The sequence below is a fragment of the Tachyglossus aculeatus genome, chromosome X4, assembly GCF_015852505.1.
Source record: "Tachyglossus aculeatus isolate mTacAcu1 chromosome X4, mTacAcu1.pri, whole genome shotgun sequence".
Lineage (NCBI taxonomy): Eukaryota > Metazoa > Chordata > Mammalia > Monotremata > Tachyglossidae > Tachyglossus > Tachyglossus aculeatus.
In genome coordinates, this window is record NC_052098.1 from 12,521,211 (window position 1) to 12,542,568 (window position 21,358).

General features: G+C 41.7%; 1 protein-coding gene across 2 annotated transcripts in view; it reads left to right on the forward strand.

The window, feature by feature from the left end:
- The window catches only part of TRPM3 (transient receptor potential cation channel subfamily M member 3), a 617,739-nt gene that overhangs the window by 413,983 nt on the left and 182,398 nt on the right, over positions 1–21,358 (forward strand). For both annotated transcript variants that reach the window (XM_038769495.1, XM_038769496.1), the window contains exon 6: positions 8,521–8,692. In XM_038769495.1, coding sequence (XP_038625423.1) covers positions 8,521–8,692 — 172 coding nt within the window. The remainder of the gene's footprint in view (positions 1–8,520; positions 8,693–21,358) is intronic.

Genomic DNA, 21,358 nt, shown 5'->3' on the forward strand with positions numbered 1-21,358 from the left:
GAACTCAAGCCACCTAGCTTGTCAGCTATACAAGAAAGGTAAAAGGAAATAGGGATCAGTACGATTAAGAAATGTAAATTCCTTGGAGGCACTATAGAGTATAACCCCTATTCCTGACTTCGTCCTTTTCTAGGGTATTGTCTTAGAATATAATAGTCAAATTTCACAAGGAGACAGCTTCAGAGTCTAGGTAGAGGAATCTTGTTCAAAGTTGATCTTTTCTTATTATTAATGGTAGAAGTAATAGTCATGTAGTGTGGAAATTTCCCCGATTCAACCTCCTGATTATTTTTTCCCTGGCTTGTTGTAAATCTAACTTTGCCTCATACCTGCACATCAGGCAGAAACTCCTCACCCTCGGCTTCAAGGCTCTCCATCACCTCGCCCCCTCCTACCTCACCTCCCTTCTCTTCTTCTACAGCCCACCCCGCACCCTCCGCTCCTCTGCCGCTAATCTCCTCACCGTGCCTCGTTCTCGCCTGTCCCGCAGTCGACCCCCGGCCCACGTCATCCCCCTGGCCTGGAATGCCCTCCCTCTGCCCATCCGCCAAGCTAGCTCTCTTCCTCCCTTCAAGGCCCTACTGAGAGCTCACCTCCTCCAGGAGGCCTTCTCAGACTGAGCCCCCTCCTTCCTCTCCCCCTCATCCCCCGCTCCATCCCCCCGCCTTACCTCCTTCCCTTCCCCACAGCACCTGTATATATGTATATATGTTTTTACATATTTATTACTCTATTTATTTTACTTGTACATATCTATTCTATTTATTTTATTTTGTTAATATGTTTGGTTTTTTTCTCTGTCTCCCCCTTCTAGACTGTGAGCCCACTGTTGGGTAGGGACTGTCTCTATATGTTGCCAACTTGTATTTCCCAAGCGCTTAGTACAGTGCTCTGCACACAGTAAGCGCTCAATAAATACGATTGATTGGTTGATTGATAGTAAGCCCTCAATAAATACCATTGATTGATTGATATCATTTTCATTCCCTGACACTTTCAAGAAAGATTAGTTGGGTTTTTTACTTGACATTGATTCCCCATTTTTGTTTAAATGTAAACAAAGTCAAGTAAAGAAAACCCAACTAATCTTTCTTAAAAGATTATTTTTGTTTAAACGGTGAATCCCGCAACCCCAACACTTCTGTAACTTCCAGGGTCAGATGTGTATCATTCAATCTTAAAAGGACTAAGGCTTAGCAAAGGCGGGTGAGGTTGGGAAACCAGTGCTGGGAGAGGGCAGAGAAGAGGCTAAATAATTGCAGAGAAAAATGAAATGTTATTTTTGTTGTGGTCAGAGAATGTGTCTACCAACTCTGTTGTATTATACCCTCCCAAAGGGCTTAGTTGAGTGCTCTGCACACAGTGAGCACTCAGTAAATATGGCTGGCTGATTGACTGATTGATTTGGGGGTCCAGAACAAGGGACTTAGAAGCTCTGATTTATGTCGACTTTCATACTGAATGCCCAAGGGCAGTAAACCACCAAGCCCTCAGCCCTTTATGGAATTACTTTCCATTCCCTCCTTTTCTAGTGGGTTTCCTCGTGAGGGCAGCTGTGAAAAATAACAGTAGCTAAATCCCAAAATCTTTCTTTTTTCTGAGAACACAATACATGGTCACTTTCAAAATGAGATATTTTTTCTGGTGAGTCTTTTTCAACAAAGCATTAGTATTTATAACGTGCACAACTAGAGAATAAATGTTTTATTATTGGAAAACAGTTATCCCAAAAAATGGGGAACCACGAATAATTTTCCACTATTTTTTTGAAATCCCTTCTTTTGGCCAGGGAAATGACTAATTGAATATTAGTCACTCTGTGAGATAGTTCAGTACAGTAACCAAGGTCTTTCACCTTCCCTTTGTCTTCACTGGGCCAATGAAAATGAAGCCTTGCCTCACACATCACATGAAAGATTGATGGAGGAAATTTCACACGTTTGTTATTGTTACACATCTTGATTTTAGATTTGATCCATCTTTCTAATGACAGTCAGATCAAGGGGATTTTCAGTTCATGAATAAGAGCACATTTTTCCTCCAAGTTTTCCCCTGTGACAACTTCATATCCCCCAAACCATGGAAATCTCAGTTCCCAAAAGAATGGTGCCTGATCTGAAGAAAATGGTGTTCAACTGCTATTAAATTGCTTTATAATCTCTTCCCTAAGTTGATCATCTTTTTTCTCTAATGGTTTCTTTATGATTTATGAGTGACAATAAATGAGCATGGGTTTCTACATCAAAATACGACTCAAGTAGAAGGATTCAGTCAGCCCGAACCAAGTAATCTTTTCCTCATTTACATCTATTTTGTTTTGCTGATACACTGATAACAGCATCTAGTCAACAGGACAACAGTGTTGTCCTTTTGCATGCAGGTTGAATGTTTCCATTCCATAATTCTGACTGAATCAAGTGCAGAAAGTATGTGAACTTGCTACTAAAATTAGCAGTGTAGATGTAGAATTACTCTTATTTTTCTTTCCCCTAAAATCTGGTTAATCAATTCAGGATGAAGCAGCAGCATGTTCTAGTGGAAAGACAATAAGACTGGGAGACAGGGGACCTGAATTCTAATACTGCCTTTTTTTTAAAAAAATTGTATTTTGTTAAGCACTTACTTTGCGCCAGGCACTCTACTGAGCACTGGAGTAGATACAAGCTAATCAAGTTAGACACAGTCCATGTCCCACATGGGACTCTCAGTCATTCACTCGTATTTATTGAGTGTTTACTGTGTGCAGAGCATGTGCTAACCTCTTGGGAAAGTACAATACAATAAAAAACAGACACATTCCCTGACCACATCGAGCTTACAGTCTAGAGGGGGGAGACAGACATCAATACAAATAAATAAATTACAGATATGTACATAAGTGCTGTGGGGCTGGGAGGGTGGAAGAACCAAGGGAGCAAGTCAGGGTGATACAGAAGGGAGTGGATGAAAAGGAAAAGAGGGCTTAGACAGGAAAGAGCCCGGGCTTGCAAGTCAGAGGTCATGAGTTCTAATCCTGGCTCCGCCACTTGTCAGCTGTGTGACTTTGGGCAAGTCACTTAACTTCTCTGTGCCTCAGTTAACTCATCTGTTAAATGGGGATTAAGATTGTGAGCCCCACGTTGGACAACCTGATGACTTTGTATCCTCCCCAGCTCTTAGAACAGTGCTTTGCACATAGTAAGCGCTTAATAAATGCCATCATTATTATTCTGCTGCTTTTAATTGAATATGGTTGTCACCCTTTGGTCTTCTCTTTTCTAGTTTAAATAATCCTATTTTCTTTAACCTTTTCTCATAGGACCTATTTTCTCTCATTTCAATCATTTTTGTGACTCTTCTATCATGTTTTTCTGCACCATGTTTTGTAGTGCAGTGATGCAAGTTGGATACTAAAATTTAGTAAAGGTCTGATCAGTGCAGAGTATAGCAGAAAGATTGCTTCATGGTGCTCACAAGGCAGATTTCTGTTAAGACAATCCCAGACTGTGCTGGCCTTTTGACAACTGGCAGTATTATGGTGATGTATATTCATTCATTCAATCGTACATTCAGCTTGTGTTGCACTGTGACCCTCAGGTTCTTTTATACAGCACATGTGCCTAGGTAGGCTTTCACCATTCCTCTGTGTACTGCTTTGCATTTGTGCCAAATGAATTCCATCCTGTTTTTGTGGGTGTGGCTTTGTGAGTTTGTCCAGGTAGTTTTACAATCCTATTTATTTTGTTAATGATGTGCATATAGCTTTAATTCTATTTGTTCTGACGATTTTGACACCTGTCCACGTGTTTTGTTTTATTGTCTGTCTCCCCCTTCTAGACTGTGAGCCCGTTGGGTAGGGACCATCTCTATATGTTGCCGATTTGTACTTTCCAAGCACTTAGTACAGTGCTCTGCACGCAGTAAGTGCTCAATAAATATGATTGAATGAATGAATGCCTGTCAATCAAGAGAGAGCCGACAGAGTGCATTAAAGCCAATGTTGAGGAATATCTGTTGTGGAGATGGATGGGCAGCCATTGGCGGTTTTTGAGGAGTGGGGAGATGTGTGCAGAATGATTTTTTAGAAATGATCCAGGCAGCAGAGTGAAATATGGACTAGAAGGGAGAGAGGATGGAGGCAGGGAGGTCAGTGAGGAAGCTGATGCAGTAGTCGAGGTGGGATAGGACAAGTGCATTGACCAGAATGGTATCAGTTTCTATGGAGAAGAAGGGGCAGATTCTAGATGTGTTATGTTGCCAACTTGTACTTCCCAAGCACTTAGTACAGTGCTCTGCACACAGTAAGTGCTCAATAAATACGATTGATTGATTGATTGATTGTGAAGGTAGGAATGACAGAATTGAATTATGTAGGTTGAATGAAAAAGATGAATCAAAGATGATGCCAAGGTTATGGGCTTGTGATACAGGAAAGTTGGTGGTGGTTTCTGTGGTGGTGATAGAAAAGTCAGGGGGAGGACAGGGTTTGGGTGGGAAAATGAGAAGTTCTTTTTGTTAAGTTTAAGGTATTGGTGGGACCCCCAGTTAAGGTGTCCTGAAGGCAGGAGGAAATGTGAGACTGCAGAGGAGAGAGGTCAGGGCTGGAGAGGTAGATTTGGCAATAATCCATTTAAAGATGATATTTGAATGATGGTAAGCAAATGAGTTCTCCAAGGGAGTGTATGTAAATAGAGACTAGAAGGAGACCCAGAATTGAGCCTTATGGGACTTCTGGGTTTCCACAGTAATTTCATTTTCTTTTTTAACACAACGCTGTCCTCCTCCTGACTTTTCTGTCACTGTAGACAGCACCACCAACCTTCTTGCCTCATGAGCCCATAACCTTAGTGTTATGCTCAACTTCTCTTTCTCATTCAACCCACATACTCAATCTAGTACAGATGCTGTTGTTTCAACTCAGACTGTGAGCGGCAAGGTGGGACAGGGACTGTGTCAAACCCAATTAACTTGTATCTGTCCCAGCACTTAGAACAGTGCTCAACTCATAGTGAGTGCTTAACAAGTACTCTCTTTATCATTACTCAGCTTTCACAACATTACCAAAATTTGCCCTGTCCTCTCCATCCAAACTGCTACCACCCTGATCCAAGCTCTTACCCTACCCCTCCTTCATTACTTCACCAGAATCCTTGCTGACCTCACTGCCTCCTGTCTCTCCCCACTCCAGTCCATACTTCACTCCGCTCCTCAGATCATTTGTCCACAAAAACATTCAGTCCATGTTTCCCCACTCCTCAAGAACTTCCAGTGATGGCCCATCCACTTCCATGTCAAACAGAAACTCCTTGTCCCCTCCTACTTTACCTCACTGCTTTCCCACTGCAACCTAGCCCCCACACATCACTCCTCTAATGCCAACCTACTCACTGTACCTGGATCTCATCTACCTCACCACCAACCTCTCATGCACATCTTGCCTCTGGCCTGGAATACCCTCCCTCATCGTATCTGACAGATGATTGTTCTCCCCACCTTCAAAGCTTTGTTGTGAAAGCACAGCTTCTCCACGAAGTCTTCCCTGTCTAGAACCTCATTTCCTCTTCTCCTACTAGGCCTTCATTTCCTTTTCTCCCATTCCCTTCTTTATCCCCTGGCCCTTGGATTTGCACCCTCTATCCACCCCTCCCTCAGCCCCACAGCAGTTATGTACATCTCTGTAACTTATTGATATTAATATCTGTCTCCCCCTCTAGATTGTGAGCTCTCTATGGGCAGGGTACGTTTCTACAAACTCTGTTATATTGTATTTTCATTCATTCAATTCTATTCATGCAGTCGTATTTATTGAGCACTTACTGTGCGCAGAGCACGGTACTAAGTGCTTGGAAAACACAATTCAGCAACAAATAGAGACAATCTCTACCCAACAACGGGCTCACAATCTAGAAGGATTTTCCCAAGGAGTTAGTACAATGCTTGCACACAATAAGTGGTCAATAAATATGATTGGTTGAAAGTAGTCAACTTATTCTATATGCAAGGTTTGTTAACAATTTTCAATAAAAACTGCCCTCTATATTCAAAAGGGATGTTATCTTTATGCCCTATTTGAACTAGTCAGCCTCTATTTTCATTTAAAGGGTTGTATTTTCTTTCATGACTAACCTTATTTAAAATGAAAATAGACCACTTTTGTGTTTGAGGAAGTGCTGATACTATTATGCTTCCGTGAGAAAGTGCTGACTCTCTTGCAGTTTCCATCCGATTAAAGAATAATTGGGAGGCAAAATAGAACTACGCTACAACCATTTTCCCAGTGAATGAACTACTGCACTAGATAGATCGATGAAGATGTAGTAAGTGGAAGTAATTGAAGAACAGAAGAAGATATTGGCTTGAGAACCCGTTTTGTTTCATTATTAAGTGGAATGGTAAACTTAATGATTGACCATTCTACGGTGCACAGACATGGATCCCACACTAGTAGGCATCCTGGGTCAGCTGTTAGCAGTGGATGGGTGAGGCCTAGCAAATCGTTACTTACCGATGGGGTGGGTGGACCATCCCTTCCTTGTGCAGTCCCCAGGGCAAAAGTGGCAGAATGAGGTTGGGAAAGAGACACACGGTGTGGGGGGGGCAGCGACCCTCCCCCTTGGTACGTGGCTCTGGACTGAAACAGCCCAAACCTCCTCTTCTGGGTACTCTGTGCGTACACACACCCATGCACACACACCCGAACAGGGCGGGGGCACGTCCTGTCCTTCAAGGGGCAATCATCCGACTGGCCATAAAAGAGGAAAGGGGAGTGAAGGTATTGAGACTTAATTGATGAGTTCCAGGATGGAAAGAAGGGGACAGGAATTTGTTTTTAAAGCAAGTGCTTTCAGGCTAAACATAGGTTTGAATAAATTAATGGGTGAAGAGTTCATAGTACCTTCTTAGAGTGCAGTTAATGATTTATGAAGATGCAAGAGGCACGGACTCTAGTGAGGATGACAAATAGAACGTTTGCTGATTGGGACAGCAAAATGAATGATCTCTTTTTCTCCTACATTTCAGAGTTTCTGAAGCACAGGAGGAGGGGGACCTATAAGCCTGTGTGTGACTCACCATCTTTGTCTCTCTGGTTTCAGCGAAGCTGTAATCGACAGCCAAAAAAGACAGTTGTGACTGTTTCTATTTCTGCGGCCAATACTCTATACCCCCAGAGGGACAACTTGATCACCTTGTAATCTCCCCAGTGCTTAGAACAGTGCTTTGCACATAGCACTTAATAAATGCCATTATTATTATTATTAAATACACACACAGATCTGGGGGGAGACAAGTACCATCATTAGGTCACCTAGCTGTCACATGGGTGGCGGGGTCATTTCACATGGTGGTGATGTGCTATTGGACTGGGGTCACGTGGTATTGGGCGCATGGTCACGCGATCAGCACGCTGCGATCACATGGGTGGCAAAGGGCAAACATGTAGCTGTTCATGGCTATCACGTGGCAGTCACGTGCTTCGCACCCCATAATCACATGGGGGTCATATGGCTGTCACACACTCAGCACACACTGATCATGTGGCTGTCACATGGTGATAAAGTGATCATCCTGCTGCGATCAAGTGGTCAGCACCCCGCAGTCACGTACTCAGTGTGCCATGATCACGTGGGAGGCTTGTGACTATCACATGTAAGTCTCTAGAAATGTTGGCTAAAGTGCTCAATTTGATTTCCGGCCAATTAAAGAATACTGTTGAGGCAAAATAGAACTTTCTCTGAAGTCCTGACTAGGGTTTACCGAGAATGCTACAACTATTTTCCCAATGAATGGACTATTGCACTAGCTCGATCAATGAAGGTATAATGAGAGGAAGTAATAGAAGAAGATTGATTTGAAAACTACTTTTTTTCCTTATCAAGTGGAGTGATATAAACTTAATTATTCACCATCCTATGAAGCACTGTCATGGATGCCACTCTAGTAGACATCCCAGGTCAGCTGTTGTTGTGCGAATTATCTGGAGATGTTGGCCAAGAATTCTTTTTTACCTCAATTATCCATATATTTCAAGTGAAGGTCATTTTTGAAGGGGACAGAGATAACCAGGAAATTAAGGTCTATGTGTACATCTTGACTTGCATTCTCCAGGTATGTTAGTGTAGCATTGGCCCTTCTAAAAAAGGATGAAAGATGTCCTTCTAAGCACTCTTGCAATTCTTCTGTTCCAAGCTTTTAAAATGAATTGATCACAAATTTCTTCTCTTCCACAAGAAACCTTAGGCAGGGTATGTTCTGTATTTGAACTGTACTGAATATTAATATATTCCTTCCCTCTCCCTTTTCTCCCTCTCTCTCCACTATCTCCTCATCTCTCTCACTCCTTTTTCTTCCTCCCTTTTCTCTTTTTTATCTTAATTTCTCATCTTTCTTTATCTCTCTGTCCTTTCTCTTTGCGTATGTGTACATATACACACACACACACACACATATATATGTGTGTAATAATATTACTATTATGATATAAAATTCCCTCTATCCCACTCTTCTCATTCCATCCTTCTGCCCTCCCCTTTCATCATGCAGGTTGTCCGTCCATACCAGACCATGTCCAATCCTATGAGTAAACTCACTGTACTCAACAGTATGCATTCCCACTTCATTCTGGCTGACAATGGGACCACAGGAAAATATGGAGCAGAGGTGAAACTGAGAAGACAGCTGGAAAAGCATATCTCACTGCAGAAGATAAACACAAGTAAGTAGCAATATGTTACTTTAATGTTGTGTATTTCAAAAAAAATACATAATGCACAAGACTCATCTGAACATCCCAAAACAGAACACTTATTAAATAGAAGTGAGTTAGTATCATGAAGTAATGGACTGTGTCTCAAATTAGAAGACATTTAGAGGCAGATTACATTGTAAGAGAGGAAATTGTAATAAAATTAGTAGAGTGCAGTTATTTATTTTGACTGAATCAACCTCTTTGATTTTGAGGTTTGTGTGTCTGCATGATCTCTTTCAAATACATTTCTTCATCCCTTTACAGCCCTCTAGAGAAGAAAGATATACTGGAGAAATTTCTTCCATTTAGCAAGCATTTTTCGTGACTCAAAATATTTGAACACAACTTTTCCTCCCAGGCTTTACAAAGGATTAGAACTGCTTGGGGCAGCTCATATGTCTAACTTTATGACTCTGAATGTGTGAGAGAGTATACACACTGTCTCACACGAACACACATTTGATTTTTCATCAGGAGGATTATTGAGCTATGTATGTTGCTGTTCCCCTACCAGTGGGAAAAATCCTATCTTGGGGAGAATTGAATTCTTTTTCACTCCAAAGTGTTTTAAAGGACATAACAATAAAACCTAGCTATTCCTCGTCATTTGTTTAGTTGTTTTTCCTCCACCTCATTGAGCAAAGAGCCGAGGAGGAAGTATCCATTTCCATTCCTTTGAAATAGATCCAGTTTGAATTTGCTATTCTGGGATGGCAAATGAGGATTGGGGTTAGAATAAACATTTTAAATTTGGCAGTAGATCTGATTGGGAACAGCCCCATGGGCCTTTTTCATTCGACACCACTGTCCCAGTGGTAAGCTCAAGGAACTGGGGGAACATCCTAGGAAATTCTCACCACGGGAATTACAGATTGCTGTCCACCAACAGATGACTTTCCTGTGGCAGAGTAAAGGGGAAAGGGAGTGTTGGGCAACATAATGAAATATGTCACCCAAGTTATGTGAAGTGTTGTACTGGTTGGAGTTCCAAACCCTGAGATTTAGTTTGGTTGGAGAGGCTTTTGGATAGTTCACTTATTTTAAAGGGTGGACCTGCCTCATCCAAATTCATTAAATCTGTTCTTCCTCTCTTCCCTGTGTCTGACCGCCTGAAAAATGCACCCTTCCTGTACTATGCCTTGATCATCATTATCAATATTTTCATCATCATTTACTGCGCACCTGTGTGCAGAGCCCTCGACTGGAAACTTGAGAGTATAAAAGAAGAGTGAAAGATCTGGTTCCTCCCTTCGAGTACTTTACAGTCTAGTGATTTCCTCCACTACAGTTCTAGTATTTTGTAGCTTCTCTTTTTCCATTTTCTCCCTAAAACTTTCTTCGGCTAAAGGGGTTAAAGAAATACTAGTGGTACTGGATGTCTCTAGCATGATCTCCAGATTTCACACCTGCACTTGAGCACATTTTTGTCCAAAGCATCAAATGTGTGCAGAAATCTTGAAGTTCAATGGGAAGATCCTAGAGCTCAGTACAGTATCTTAAGGCCTATGGATAAATCTTAGTAATGATAATAATAATATTTGTGACATTTGTAAAGTGCTTACTGTGTGCCAGGCACTGTACTAAGTGCTGGAGTAGCTATAAGCTAAGCAGGTCGGACACAGTCCCTGTCCCACGTGAAGCTCCCAGTCTTAATCCCCATTTTACAGATGAGAGAACTGAGGCACAGAGAAGTGAAATGTCTTGCCCAAGGTCACCCAGCAGATAAGTAGTGGAGCCAGGATTAGAATCCAGGTCCTCCTGACTCCCAGGCCTGTGTTCTATCCACTAGGCAGTGCTACTCACTCAGGAGAAAGTATGTACAGAGTACAGAGAAGTATTGTACTCTTCCAAGCACTTACTTCAGTGCTCTGAACAAAATAAGCACTCAATAAATATCATTGACTGACTTCGGAGAAATGGGGTACTAGGAAAATTACGGTTTAGAAACTTAGCAGGTCAACTGAATGAAATTAGCAGTGATGAACAGGGTTCATGGTACTCAAGAAAGTTTCTGTTTAGGAGTAGGATTAAGGTGAGAAACTGCTACAGTAGATGGGCCATACTGGACGAATTGCTCAGCTCAACAAGCTTTGCAAAGATTGGGTTGCAAAGAGGCAGGCTCGAAAACTGGGACTGGGTCCGCATGGGGCAACCATTATCTAAATGTGCAAGCAATGCCGGGGAGACTGTTGTTCACACGTCAGTCTTTACAGGCACACTACCGCAAAGGGATCAGAGCTCACCATCTGTAGTGTCAACTTCAAAAATGTAAGCCAACCACGCTTCCCAAAACTATTGGCAGTGTGGCCGTGCCTGTGAGAAAAAAGTCAGGCCCTCTAAAAATGAAATTAAGTACTTGTACTCAATTGTCAGTAAACCCAATCGGCCCCAGCTCCTCAATCAGTCTGGTATCTTCCTGTCCTAGAACTCATGAAAGTGTAGGAACAAAGTGATCTCCAGGGCCTGGAAAGAGAACATCAGCTTCTAAAATGGAGTGGCTCCAGCTGAACATTCCTGTTTCCATTTTCCATTGTAAGTATTCAGCAGCCAGGAACACACCCATTGCCCGGGCATAAAGGGCTCTGTAACAGAGTTGAGATATGGAAAAAGAAACATGTTGACCTAGACATAAATGAAATATCAAGGGTGAGAGCAAAGACACTAAATTCAATTAGCAATGAAAAATTGGAGTCTGCAGTTAAAATTCACTTTCTAGGTACCTTTGTTGTCTTATTCAAATCAGTTAGAGATGTGATGTTTTGTTTGTAAAATCTTTATTGTATCATAATTGCATTTATTATGCTTCAATTGGGTACTTGTGCACAGCACTGAGAGTAGTTCAGAAATGTAAAGTACAATTAAGGTTGGTTTTGACCTGGAAGTAGTATCACACATCTTAGACAGTGAAAACATTACTGAACTCAAAAATATTCTTTTTGAAATACCCTGAATCCTGATGATGCAGTGGTGGCCAGGATGGTATCGATCAATCAGTAGTATTTATTCGGCAGGCTTGAGAGTCAGTGAGGGTGGTGGTGTGGTCAGTGTGATGGGAAAGTTAGTTGGTGGAGGAGAGGATTTGGCTGGGGAAGATGAGGAATTCAGTTTTGGATGTATTTCAGGTTCTGGCAGGACATTCATATAGAGATGTCCTGGAGGTAGGAGGAAATATGAGATTGCAGAGAAGGAAAGGGAGAAGCAGTTCTAATCCCAACTCTGCCACTTCCCACTTATCTGCTTGTGTGACCTTGAACAAGTCCTTCCACTTTTCTGGGCTTCAGTTACCTCTTCTACAAAATGGGAATTAAATCCCCCTCTCTCCACCTTAGACTTTGAGTTCCAGGTGGGATGGAGTAACTCCCATCATACCTCTCAGAGGAACTCAGTCCCCGTGCTGGCCCAGGCAAGCTGTCTGACTCCCATTTGTAGAGCGGGCTGCTATGGATGGAGGTCATGGTTTTCCTGACCCACAAAATAAGCTTATTCTTTTTGAGTTCTTCCTCTCCCCTTGATTCTCTATGTTCTTCAGATGCCATGGGCACCTGATGGTTGCCCCAGCAAAGTCCATAAAATGGGGTTCTGATTTTATTTTAATGCCATCTGCCCTTTCCCTCCAGAGCACGAGAAGACAGCTCTGACCAAGCCAGTTGGGCTGCCGGGCTTCCTTCATTTCATAATAAAAGTGGCTTAATCAGGCATTAAAAGGTCAGGAAACATATTTTCATCAGATTCAACAGTATATGTGACTCATCTTTTCCATTGCATAGACTTAATTTTTTAGCCGTTCAGTGATGCCAGTAGCACCTAGCCAACTAACAACTAACACCCATTTAAGAATGTAAGAAGTTCAAAACTAAATTTGCTCCATCACAAAATCACCTGAAAACTCTCTTATCATCCTTCTCAAATTCAACCATCACCTGTGCCCAGCAGAAAGACATTTCAAACAAGCATTCAATTTACATAAAAGTAACATGACCTAGTGGAAAGAGCCTAGGTCTGGAATTCAGGGGGCCTGGGTTCCAATCCCGGCTATGCCATACCTGCTGTGTGACCTTGGGCAAATCACGTAACTTCTCTGGGCCTCACTTTCTTCATCTGCAAATGTCTGGTGTGGGACAGGAACTGTCCGACCTATTTATTTGCTATCTACCACAGCACAGAGTACAGTGCTTGGCACATAGTAAGTCTGTAATGAAGACCACAGTTATTATTGGTAGTATTAGGGACAAAGTGATTATAATCACAGTAATTACAGGAAGGAAATAGGCAACATCAAGGAATTTTAAACTCGTTGTGAAGGGAGGGGAAGAGGAGTAAAGAGCCCAATTTAGGGCTAGGAGTGTGCCACTAAAGTGTCATCAGAACAGGTATGCACAGGTACAAAAATTATTTAATTTGTAACTACATTCAGAACACTGAAATAGGCCTTGAGAATCTATAGAGAAAAATAATTCGACACAGTCCTTGACTTCAAGGAGTTCACAGTTCAAGCAGAAAGATAAACATAGGCTCAGTCAGCCGTTCAGTAATGTATATTCAATATCTATTAATCAAACAAATATCAGAAGGAAGGTGCTGCCTGGTGAATTCCCTCAGAATAGCCAGGAAATCCCTTTCCCCTTTTCTTTCCATCCCCACAGTCCAGTGAACAGGTTTATCCCAAAGTTGTAAAGTATATAAAAGCCATGTTCATGCTTCACCCAGCCTCGGCTCCTGTGGGGCAGCAGGGCTTAGGTGCTATACTCCCTTAGTTGGGGGGAGTGGGGAGAGGGAGCAGAGAGGTAAAAGTGGGGCATAAGGGCCCTATTCAGAGCCTAGTCCTAGTGGTAAGGGACTTGGGTAGCAGATATGCTCCTAATCACTGCCCTCTCAATGCATCCCGAGCCAGGCCCTCATTCAGTCTTCTACAGTTCAGGGTATCGACTTATGTACAGCGGCTGCAGATGGCTAATATGCTCAAGTAAATGAGAAAATGAGAAGTATATGGATGAATATTTATCTATCTGCCCTTCCCCCTCACGATGTCCAGGACATCCTGTATGCTTAGCCAATCCACCCTTCCTAGATCCAGAAGGAGAAGCCTGTTGTGGGCAGGGATTGTCTCTCTTTATTGCTGTATTGTATTTTCCAAGCACTTAGTACAGTGCTCTGCACACCGTAAGCGCTCAATATATACGATTGAATGAATGAATGAATGAGAACTGGACTTCAGTTTTTGTCTGACTCAGCCTTGCCTATTTACCACCCTCACTGCACTAGGTGAAGCTTTTACCGAAAGGTTTTTTTTGTTTTTTTAAACTCAGATGGAGTGTCCTAGTTATAGCCTGGGATGTTTGTGTAAGAAATTATAGTCTATGCCATTTGGGATTCAGACTCAAGCACCCTGTAAGGTCTGAAGGGAGAGCAGGATCATCTTTATACAGACTGTAAGCCCGTTGTGGGCAGGGAATATGACTGTTTATTATTATAATATACTCTCCCAAGCACTTAGTACAGTGCTCTGTAAGCACTCAATAAATATGATGGAATGAAAATCTGCCAGCTCTGTTGGAAGAGTAACCAGTGATGCCTTGGTTCATCTTTACCAGTTTCCTTCAACTGCTCCTGGTGCTTTTCTTATATTCAGTACTTGTTTGAAAGAGCATTAGGCTTCTGTCTCATTATGCCCCAGAGACATGTCTGATATTTTAAAGTGGCCTACTCTACTGAGTCATTCCAGAAGCATTTTACCATAAGTAAAGCCATGGATAAAAGGATTTTGCCCTTTCTAAAGAAACAAATGGCAGACAAGAAGGGAGGATTCATAAAACATAAAAAAAAAATGGGGGATTTGAGAGCATTGGTATTTAGGAGTATTTTCAGAACACATGTTTCAGTATTTGGCCTAACATAGAACCAAAAAAACTTTTTTTTCTGCATTCACAAGTGCTTTTAAATAAGCTAACTGCCATAGGCAAGTAAAAAGGACTTGATTTACCATCTGGATTGGTTGCTGACAGATTAGAAAGTGTAGGCTCTGGTTGAAAGGGATAAGAGTAAACGGTGTGCTCAAATTGAAATTAGTGTCTACTAGAGCAATATCCATTCTTTTGAAATCTTATGATGGCCATCTTCAGAAAATGATGAAGGTGAGTTCAGTGCAGAGTGATTGTAGTATCTGTGCTGGATAAAATCCTCAAGATGAGTTTGTAATTGCCAAGCTACATTATTGGCTGTTGGGAAGAACATTTAGAGAATCTTTTTCAGTAGTCCATTTCCTTGATTTTCATCCTGCTCAAAAGCCTTCTTTTTCAAGAACCCTGCAAGAGGCTCTACACCCTTTACTAATAAATTTGAGTGTTGAACAGCCTGCACTATCAGGATTCTTTTTTCTTATATCCAGGCTAAATCCATACTGCCACAATTCAAACACATTAAATATTTGCCCAGCTTCAGTGGAGATGGAGAGTGATCAATCCAGGGCCTAGTCTGACGCAGCCTCAACCTAATCCCAGCCTGAGCCCAAGCCAGCCCAGGACTGGCTAGGCCAGAAGCGAACTCAGAAATGACCTGAGTCTGAATCCATTCCCATGGGTTCTGCCAGCCCTAGCCAGTTATTTCATGGGCTGCTGGGAAGCTAGGAACCCCATATCTTTCAAATTATGGTTCGGTGCATAAGAGGCAGCTATTGGGCCAAACTCCTCTAATAAGAATGGTAATAGTGATATTTGTTAAGTGCTTGCTGTGTGCCAAGCACTGTACTAAACCCTGGGGTAGGTAAGAGATCATCAGGCCAGACCCAAGTTCTGTCGCATACTGAGCTCACAGTCTAAGTGCAGGGAGAACAGGCATTGAATCCCCATTTTGAGACTGAGGAAACTGAAGCACAGAGAAGTGAAGGGACTTGCCCAGGATCACACAGCAGGCAAGTGGCAGAGTCCAGATTAGAACCCCAATCCTCTGACTCTCAGGCCTGCAGCGTGGCTCAGTGGAAAGAGCCCAGGCTTGGAAGTCAGAGGGCATGGGCTCTAATCCCGGCTCTGCCACTTGTCAGCTGTGTGACTTCGGGCAAGTCACTTAATAATAATAAATAATAATAATGTTGGTATTTGTTAAGCGCTTACTATGTGCCAAGCACTGTTCGAAGCGCTGGGGTAGATACAAGGTAATCAGATTGTCCCACGTGGGGCTCACAGGCTTAATCCCCATTTTACAGATGAGGGAACTGAGGCCCAGAGAAGTTAAGTGACTTGCCCAAAGTCACACAGCTGACAAGTGGCGGAGCCGGGATTTGAACCCCTGACCTCTGACTCCAAAGCCCGTGCTCTTTCCACTGAGCCACGCTGCTTCCCTGTAATTTAACTTCTCTTTGCCTCAGGTAACTCATCTGTAAAATGGGGATTAAGATTGTGAGCCCCACATTGGACAACCTGATCACCTTGTATCCTCCCCAGTGCTTAGAACAGTGCTTTGCACATAGTAAGTGCTTAATAAATGCCATCATTATTATTATGCTGCTTTTAATTCAATATGGTTGTCACCCTTTGGTCTTCTCTTTTCTAGTTTAAATAATCCTATTTTCTTTAACCTTTTCTCATAGGACCTATTTTCTCTCATTTCGATCATTGTTGTGACTCTTCTATCATGTTTTTCTGCACCATTTTTTGTAGTGCAGTGATGCAAGTTGGACACTAGAATTTAGTGAAAGTCTGATCAGTGCAGAGTATAGCAGAAAGATTGCTTCGTGGCGCTCACAGGGCAGATTTCTGTTAAGACAATCCCAGACTGTGCTGGCTTTTTAACAACTGGCAGTATTATGGTGATGTATATTCATTCATTTGATCGTATATTCAGGTTGTGGTGCACTGTGACCCTCAGGTCCTTTTCTACAGCACATGTGCCTAGGTAGCCTTTCACCATTCCTCTGTGTACTGCTTTGCATTTGTGCCAAATGAATTCCATCCTGTTTTTGTGGGTGTGGCTTTGTGAGTTTGTCCAGGTAGTTTTGCAATTCTGTTAATTTTGTTAATGATGTGCATTTAGCTTTACTTCTATTTGTTCTGATGATTTTGACACCTATCTACGTGTTTTGTTTTGTTGCCTGTCTCCCCCTTTTAGACTGTGAGCCCGTTGTTGGGTAGGGACCGTCTCTATATGTATATGTACAGTACTTTGCACATAGTAAGCGCTCAATAAATACGATTGAATGAAAGAATGCCTTTCTTTTCAAGTACTAGTGAGGCCCCTCAACTTTGTTTCACTTAAAAATGTGGTAACCTTGTTCTCAGTTTTTCACTAGAGACATTAATAAAAATACTGAATATTATGACTCCTGTGGTATACCATTTGGTGAGTGGTCCCAGGGTAATAGAACCATTCACAGCTACTCTCTGTAGCAGTATAGTAGAGAAGCATTGGAACCTCTAGCTCCTGGAAAGTAGTGTGGCCTAATGGAAAGAGCATAGACCTGGAAGTCAGAGGAACTGGGTTCTAATTCTGGCTCTGCCAATTGCTTTCTGTGTGACCTTGGGCAAGTCACTTTACTTCTCTGTGCCTCAATGTCCTCAACTGTAAAATGGGAATTCAGTACCTGTTCTCCCTCCTACTTAGACTGTGAACCCCATGTGGGACAAGAACTGTATCCAACCTGTTTAACTTGTATCTACCCCAGCACTTAGAACAGTGATTGACACATAGTAAGTGCTTAAAAATACCATAATAATAATGACCCTTTTGCCAAGATTCATTCACCTAGTAGTAGATTAGGCCTCCCTGCCGTCAACCCATTTAGTGGCCTGAGTGTCCCTGAATGTTATAAGCATAGATGTGTTGGTTCTAAAGCAATTTCTAATAATAATAATAATGATAGCATTTGTTAAGCACTTACTATGTGCTAAGCACTGTTCTAAGCCCTGGGGGAGATACAAGGTAATCAGGTTGTCCCACACTGGGCTCACAGTCTTAATCCCCATTTTACAGATGAGGTAACTGAGGCCCAGAGAAGTTAAGTGACTTGCCCAAAGTCACACAGCTGACAAGTGGTGGAGCTGGGATTAGAACCCATGACCTCTGACTCCCAAGCCTGTGCTCTTTCCACTGGGCCACACTGCTTCTCATGCTTCTAATTTTACCTGGGGTTGGAAACTTGCCTTGGCTCCTCTGAAAACACACTTTCTCAGGAATCCTATCAGTTTTGCAAAGATCACTCGAGCCAATGAATATCAGGTGATGTTGATGGCATTTCGGTGCCATGTACTTTGTAAGAAATGCTTCAGACTTGCGTATGCTGCCATAAGATAGCTCTTATTTTTAGATGAGTATTTTGTAACTAGTCACTTTCTAGTGGAAAACATAATCTCCTGCAGTGAATGACTAGGTTGAGTTTTTGGGTTTAGTGTAATTCATTCATTCAATGGTATTTATTGTGCACTTATTGTGTGCAAAGCACTGTACAAAGCGCTTGGGAGAGTACAATATAACAATAAACCGACACATTCCCTGCTCACAATGAGTAATGAAGAGTAATGAATAAGGCAAGAAAATAAGTAGGCTCTATTGCCTAATAATCAGGAATTGTGTCTATCAACTCTATTGTTTGTATTCTCCCAAGTCCTTAGTACAGTGCAGAAGCACATCTACAGCATTCAATAAATAATAATTGATTTTTGTTAAGCACTTATCATGGGTCCAGCACTGTACTAAGATAAGAGTTAATCAGGTTGGACACAGTCTTTGTCCCACGTGACGCTCACTGTCTAGGAAGAAGAATAGGTATTGAATCCCCATTTGCAGTTGAGGAAACTGAGGTACAGAGAAATTAAATGACTTGACCAAGTCATACAGCAAGCAATTGGCAGAGTTGGGATTAGAACTCATGTCCTTTTACTCCCGGGACCAAATTATTTCTACTAGACCACGCTGCTCCTAATCAATCAATCAATCTTATTTATTGAGCACTTACTGTGTGCAAAGCACTGTGCTAAGCACTTGGGTGAGTACTCAGTATCAAAGATTGATTGACTAGAAGGGTAAAGAGAGAGGTACTGGTAAGTATGCTAGCACTAATGAAAATTTTCCCCTGGAGAGATAACCATTATGGAAATGTACCAGGAATGTGGCACGGAACCCATAGAATGAAGAAGCATCAAAGACTGAATAAATTAGACACCTGAGGAAAGGACCTTGGAGCCAACAAGGTGAAGGGAATAATCAGGAATTGAGGTGATAGTGTATGAGAGAAATTTTAATTTACAATGTTCTGACTTCATATTACAGGGTATAGATTTTTGGTTTTATTATGTGAGAAGTAGAGTTGTTGAAAGCCATTTCAGAGGTGAGTAAATAGATCAGTCAATTATCCTAATGGCTAAAGGGGGTCAGGGTTAAGATGAATATTTCATATTACAGCCCTTTTCTCTTTTGCATGCCTGAGAGACTTGCAACCAGATATTCTCTAGCACTCCAAGTAATGGACATTAATTGTGGTGAAATTTGGGAATAGCTTTACTGGAGCCTTATAAATTCCATCATATTTTCTGGGGTAAGCATCCAAATTGGTTCCTTAGTAAAATAATCAAATTATGTTCTTCAGGCCACTCAACATCTTCCTGTTCTATTATTCTCCAAGTTTGGGCACTTTACAATAGATTTGTATCAAGTAAAAGCACAAAAACAGCTGGGTATCATTTGCAGATATTTTCCTACAAGCAGAAATAAAAGAGAGCAGGTGGGATAAGTTCTGGGTTGCTTTGTCAAGATACCTCACCTTGAAGCTTCAATTTCAAACTCTTATTCCAACAAACTACTTTATTTTGCCCCGAATATGATCTTAATCTTGTGAAAAGACACTAGGGTGGAAGTTGGTTAGTTCAGTGGGGTTGGAGAGAGATAGAGTTATAGCTAGATCTTTGTTCTTGTTCTGGGAAAATGTTTAGAGAGCAGAAGGGAGAATGAGCTCAGCCCATCATATGAGTCAGATGATGGAGCTTTTTATCAAATATTTATTAAAGATTCCAAGTAGGCAGTTATTACCAGGATGTTTGGCATTTATCCCTTAACTATGGCTCTGCTATGGATTTGGGGGATAACTATCAATGAAACTCTTAGTACAGTGCTCTGTGCACAGTAAGTGCTCAATAAATAATATTGATTGATGAAACACAAATGGTCGCCATAATTTATCTATTGTTGGGTAAAGTTACATTAAGGAAAGAGATTCAAAGTAGCATTTGGTAAAGTCAACGTTTCATAAGGGGTCAGGCTTTGAATTCAGTTTGGTCTCTTCTGGGTTAGAGGAGAATCCCCCAGACCAGAGAAGCAGTATGATCTAGTGGATAGAACATGGGCTTGGGAGTCAGAAAGACCTGGGTTCTAATTCTGGCTCTATCACTTATCGCTGTGTGACCTTGGGTAAGTCATTTAACTTCTCTATGCCTGTTACCTCATCTGTAAAAAATGAGGATTAAGACTGTGAGCCCCGTGAGCCACATGGACTGTCTCCTGTCTGATTTACCCTGTGCCTACCCCGGTGCTTAGTACAGTGCCTGGCATATAGTTCATCTCTGCATCTCTGCTTAACAAATACCATAAAAAATCCACAAAATAGAAGTGACTGACTTCTACAGATCACCACCGCTGCCAAACAACTGTTTTGGATCATAATGATCCTACTGGAATTTCCTTGTGACTCATTATAGGATCTCTGCCTCTGATTTAAGAAGCATTAATGTCACTTAAGGTGCAGAGCAGTGTTAACAGCAGCTTAATCAGAAGATCAAATGAGCACATGGCCATTCCTCTGTAACGAGCAGTTATCAGACTTATTCATTCAGTCATATTTATTGAGTGCTTACTGTGTGCAGAGCACTGTACTAAGCACTTGAAAGCAAAGCTTTCTTGTTGCCCTGCTGAGGGGAAGAGTTGGATAGTGCAGGCTCCATTTTCCTGCTCTCTTTCACCTGTTCCCCAGTCCCAGCTGTGAGTCGCCTACAGGAGGTGTGAATGCCTGGTGCTGTTCAAGAAGATCAGCTAGTAACTGTAAGAAACTCAGTCAGTAGCCCATAGTTATCACACTGACACTAACTGAAATTTTTAAAATTCCCTGGGCCCTGTAGAAGATTTTATTTACATAGTTATATACATATATATATATATATATATATATATATATATATATGGAGAGAGAGAGACGAGCAAAAGCAAGGGTGTTTCTAAGTAGAAAATGGTCTTTATTTTCCCTTTGTCGGGATCATCATTTTATGATGATGTCTGGAAATTGGTGTTTATTTCTTAAAGATCAAGCGTAGAAAATGTTGGTAACATAAAGAATAGGTTCATCTCTGCATAAACACAAGGGGTTCAGTTACTGGCATGACACTGCTCAGGCTTAGTTGCATTTATTTGAGTGAACAAACTCAAAGTGACAAGTACTGTTATGATAAGCATATGGGCTCAATTTACCCCATTAGCAAGATTTCCCTTAACAGTAATTATGAGTTTTTGAATCCACCTATAATGTTTACAGACTTGTGGACTATGAGCTGCACACTGTGCTAAGTCCTGGAGTGGGTACGGTATAATTAGACCAAACACAGTCCCTGCATCTCATGAGGCTCTTAGTCTAAAAGAGTGTAGAAAGATAGAAGAAACAGT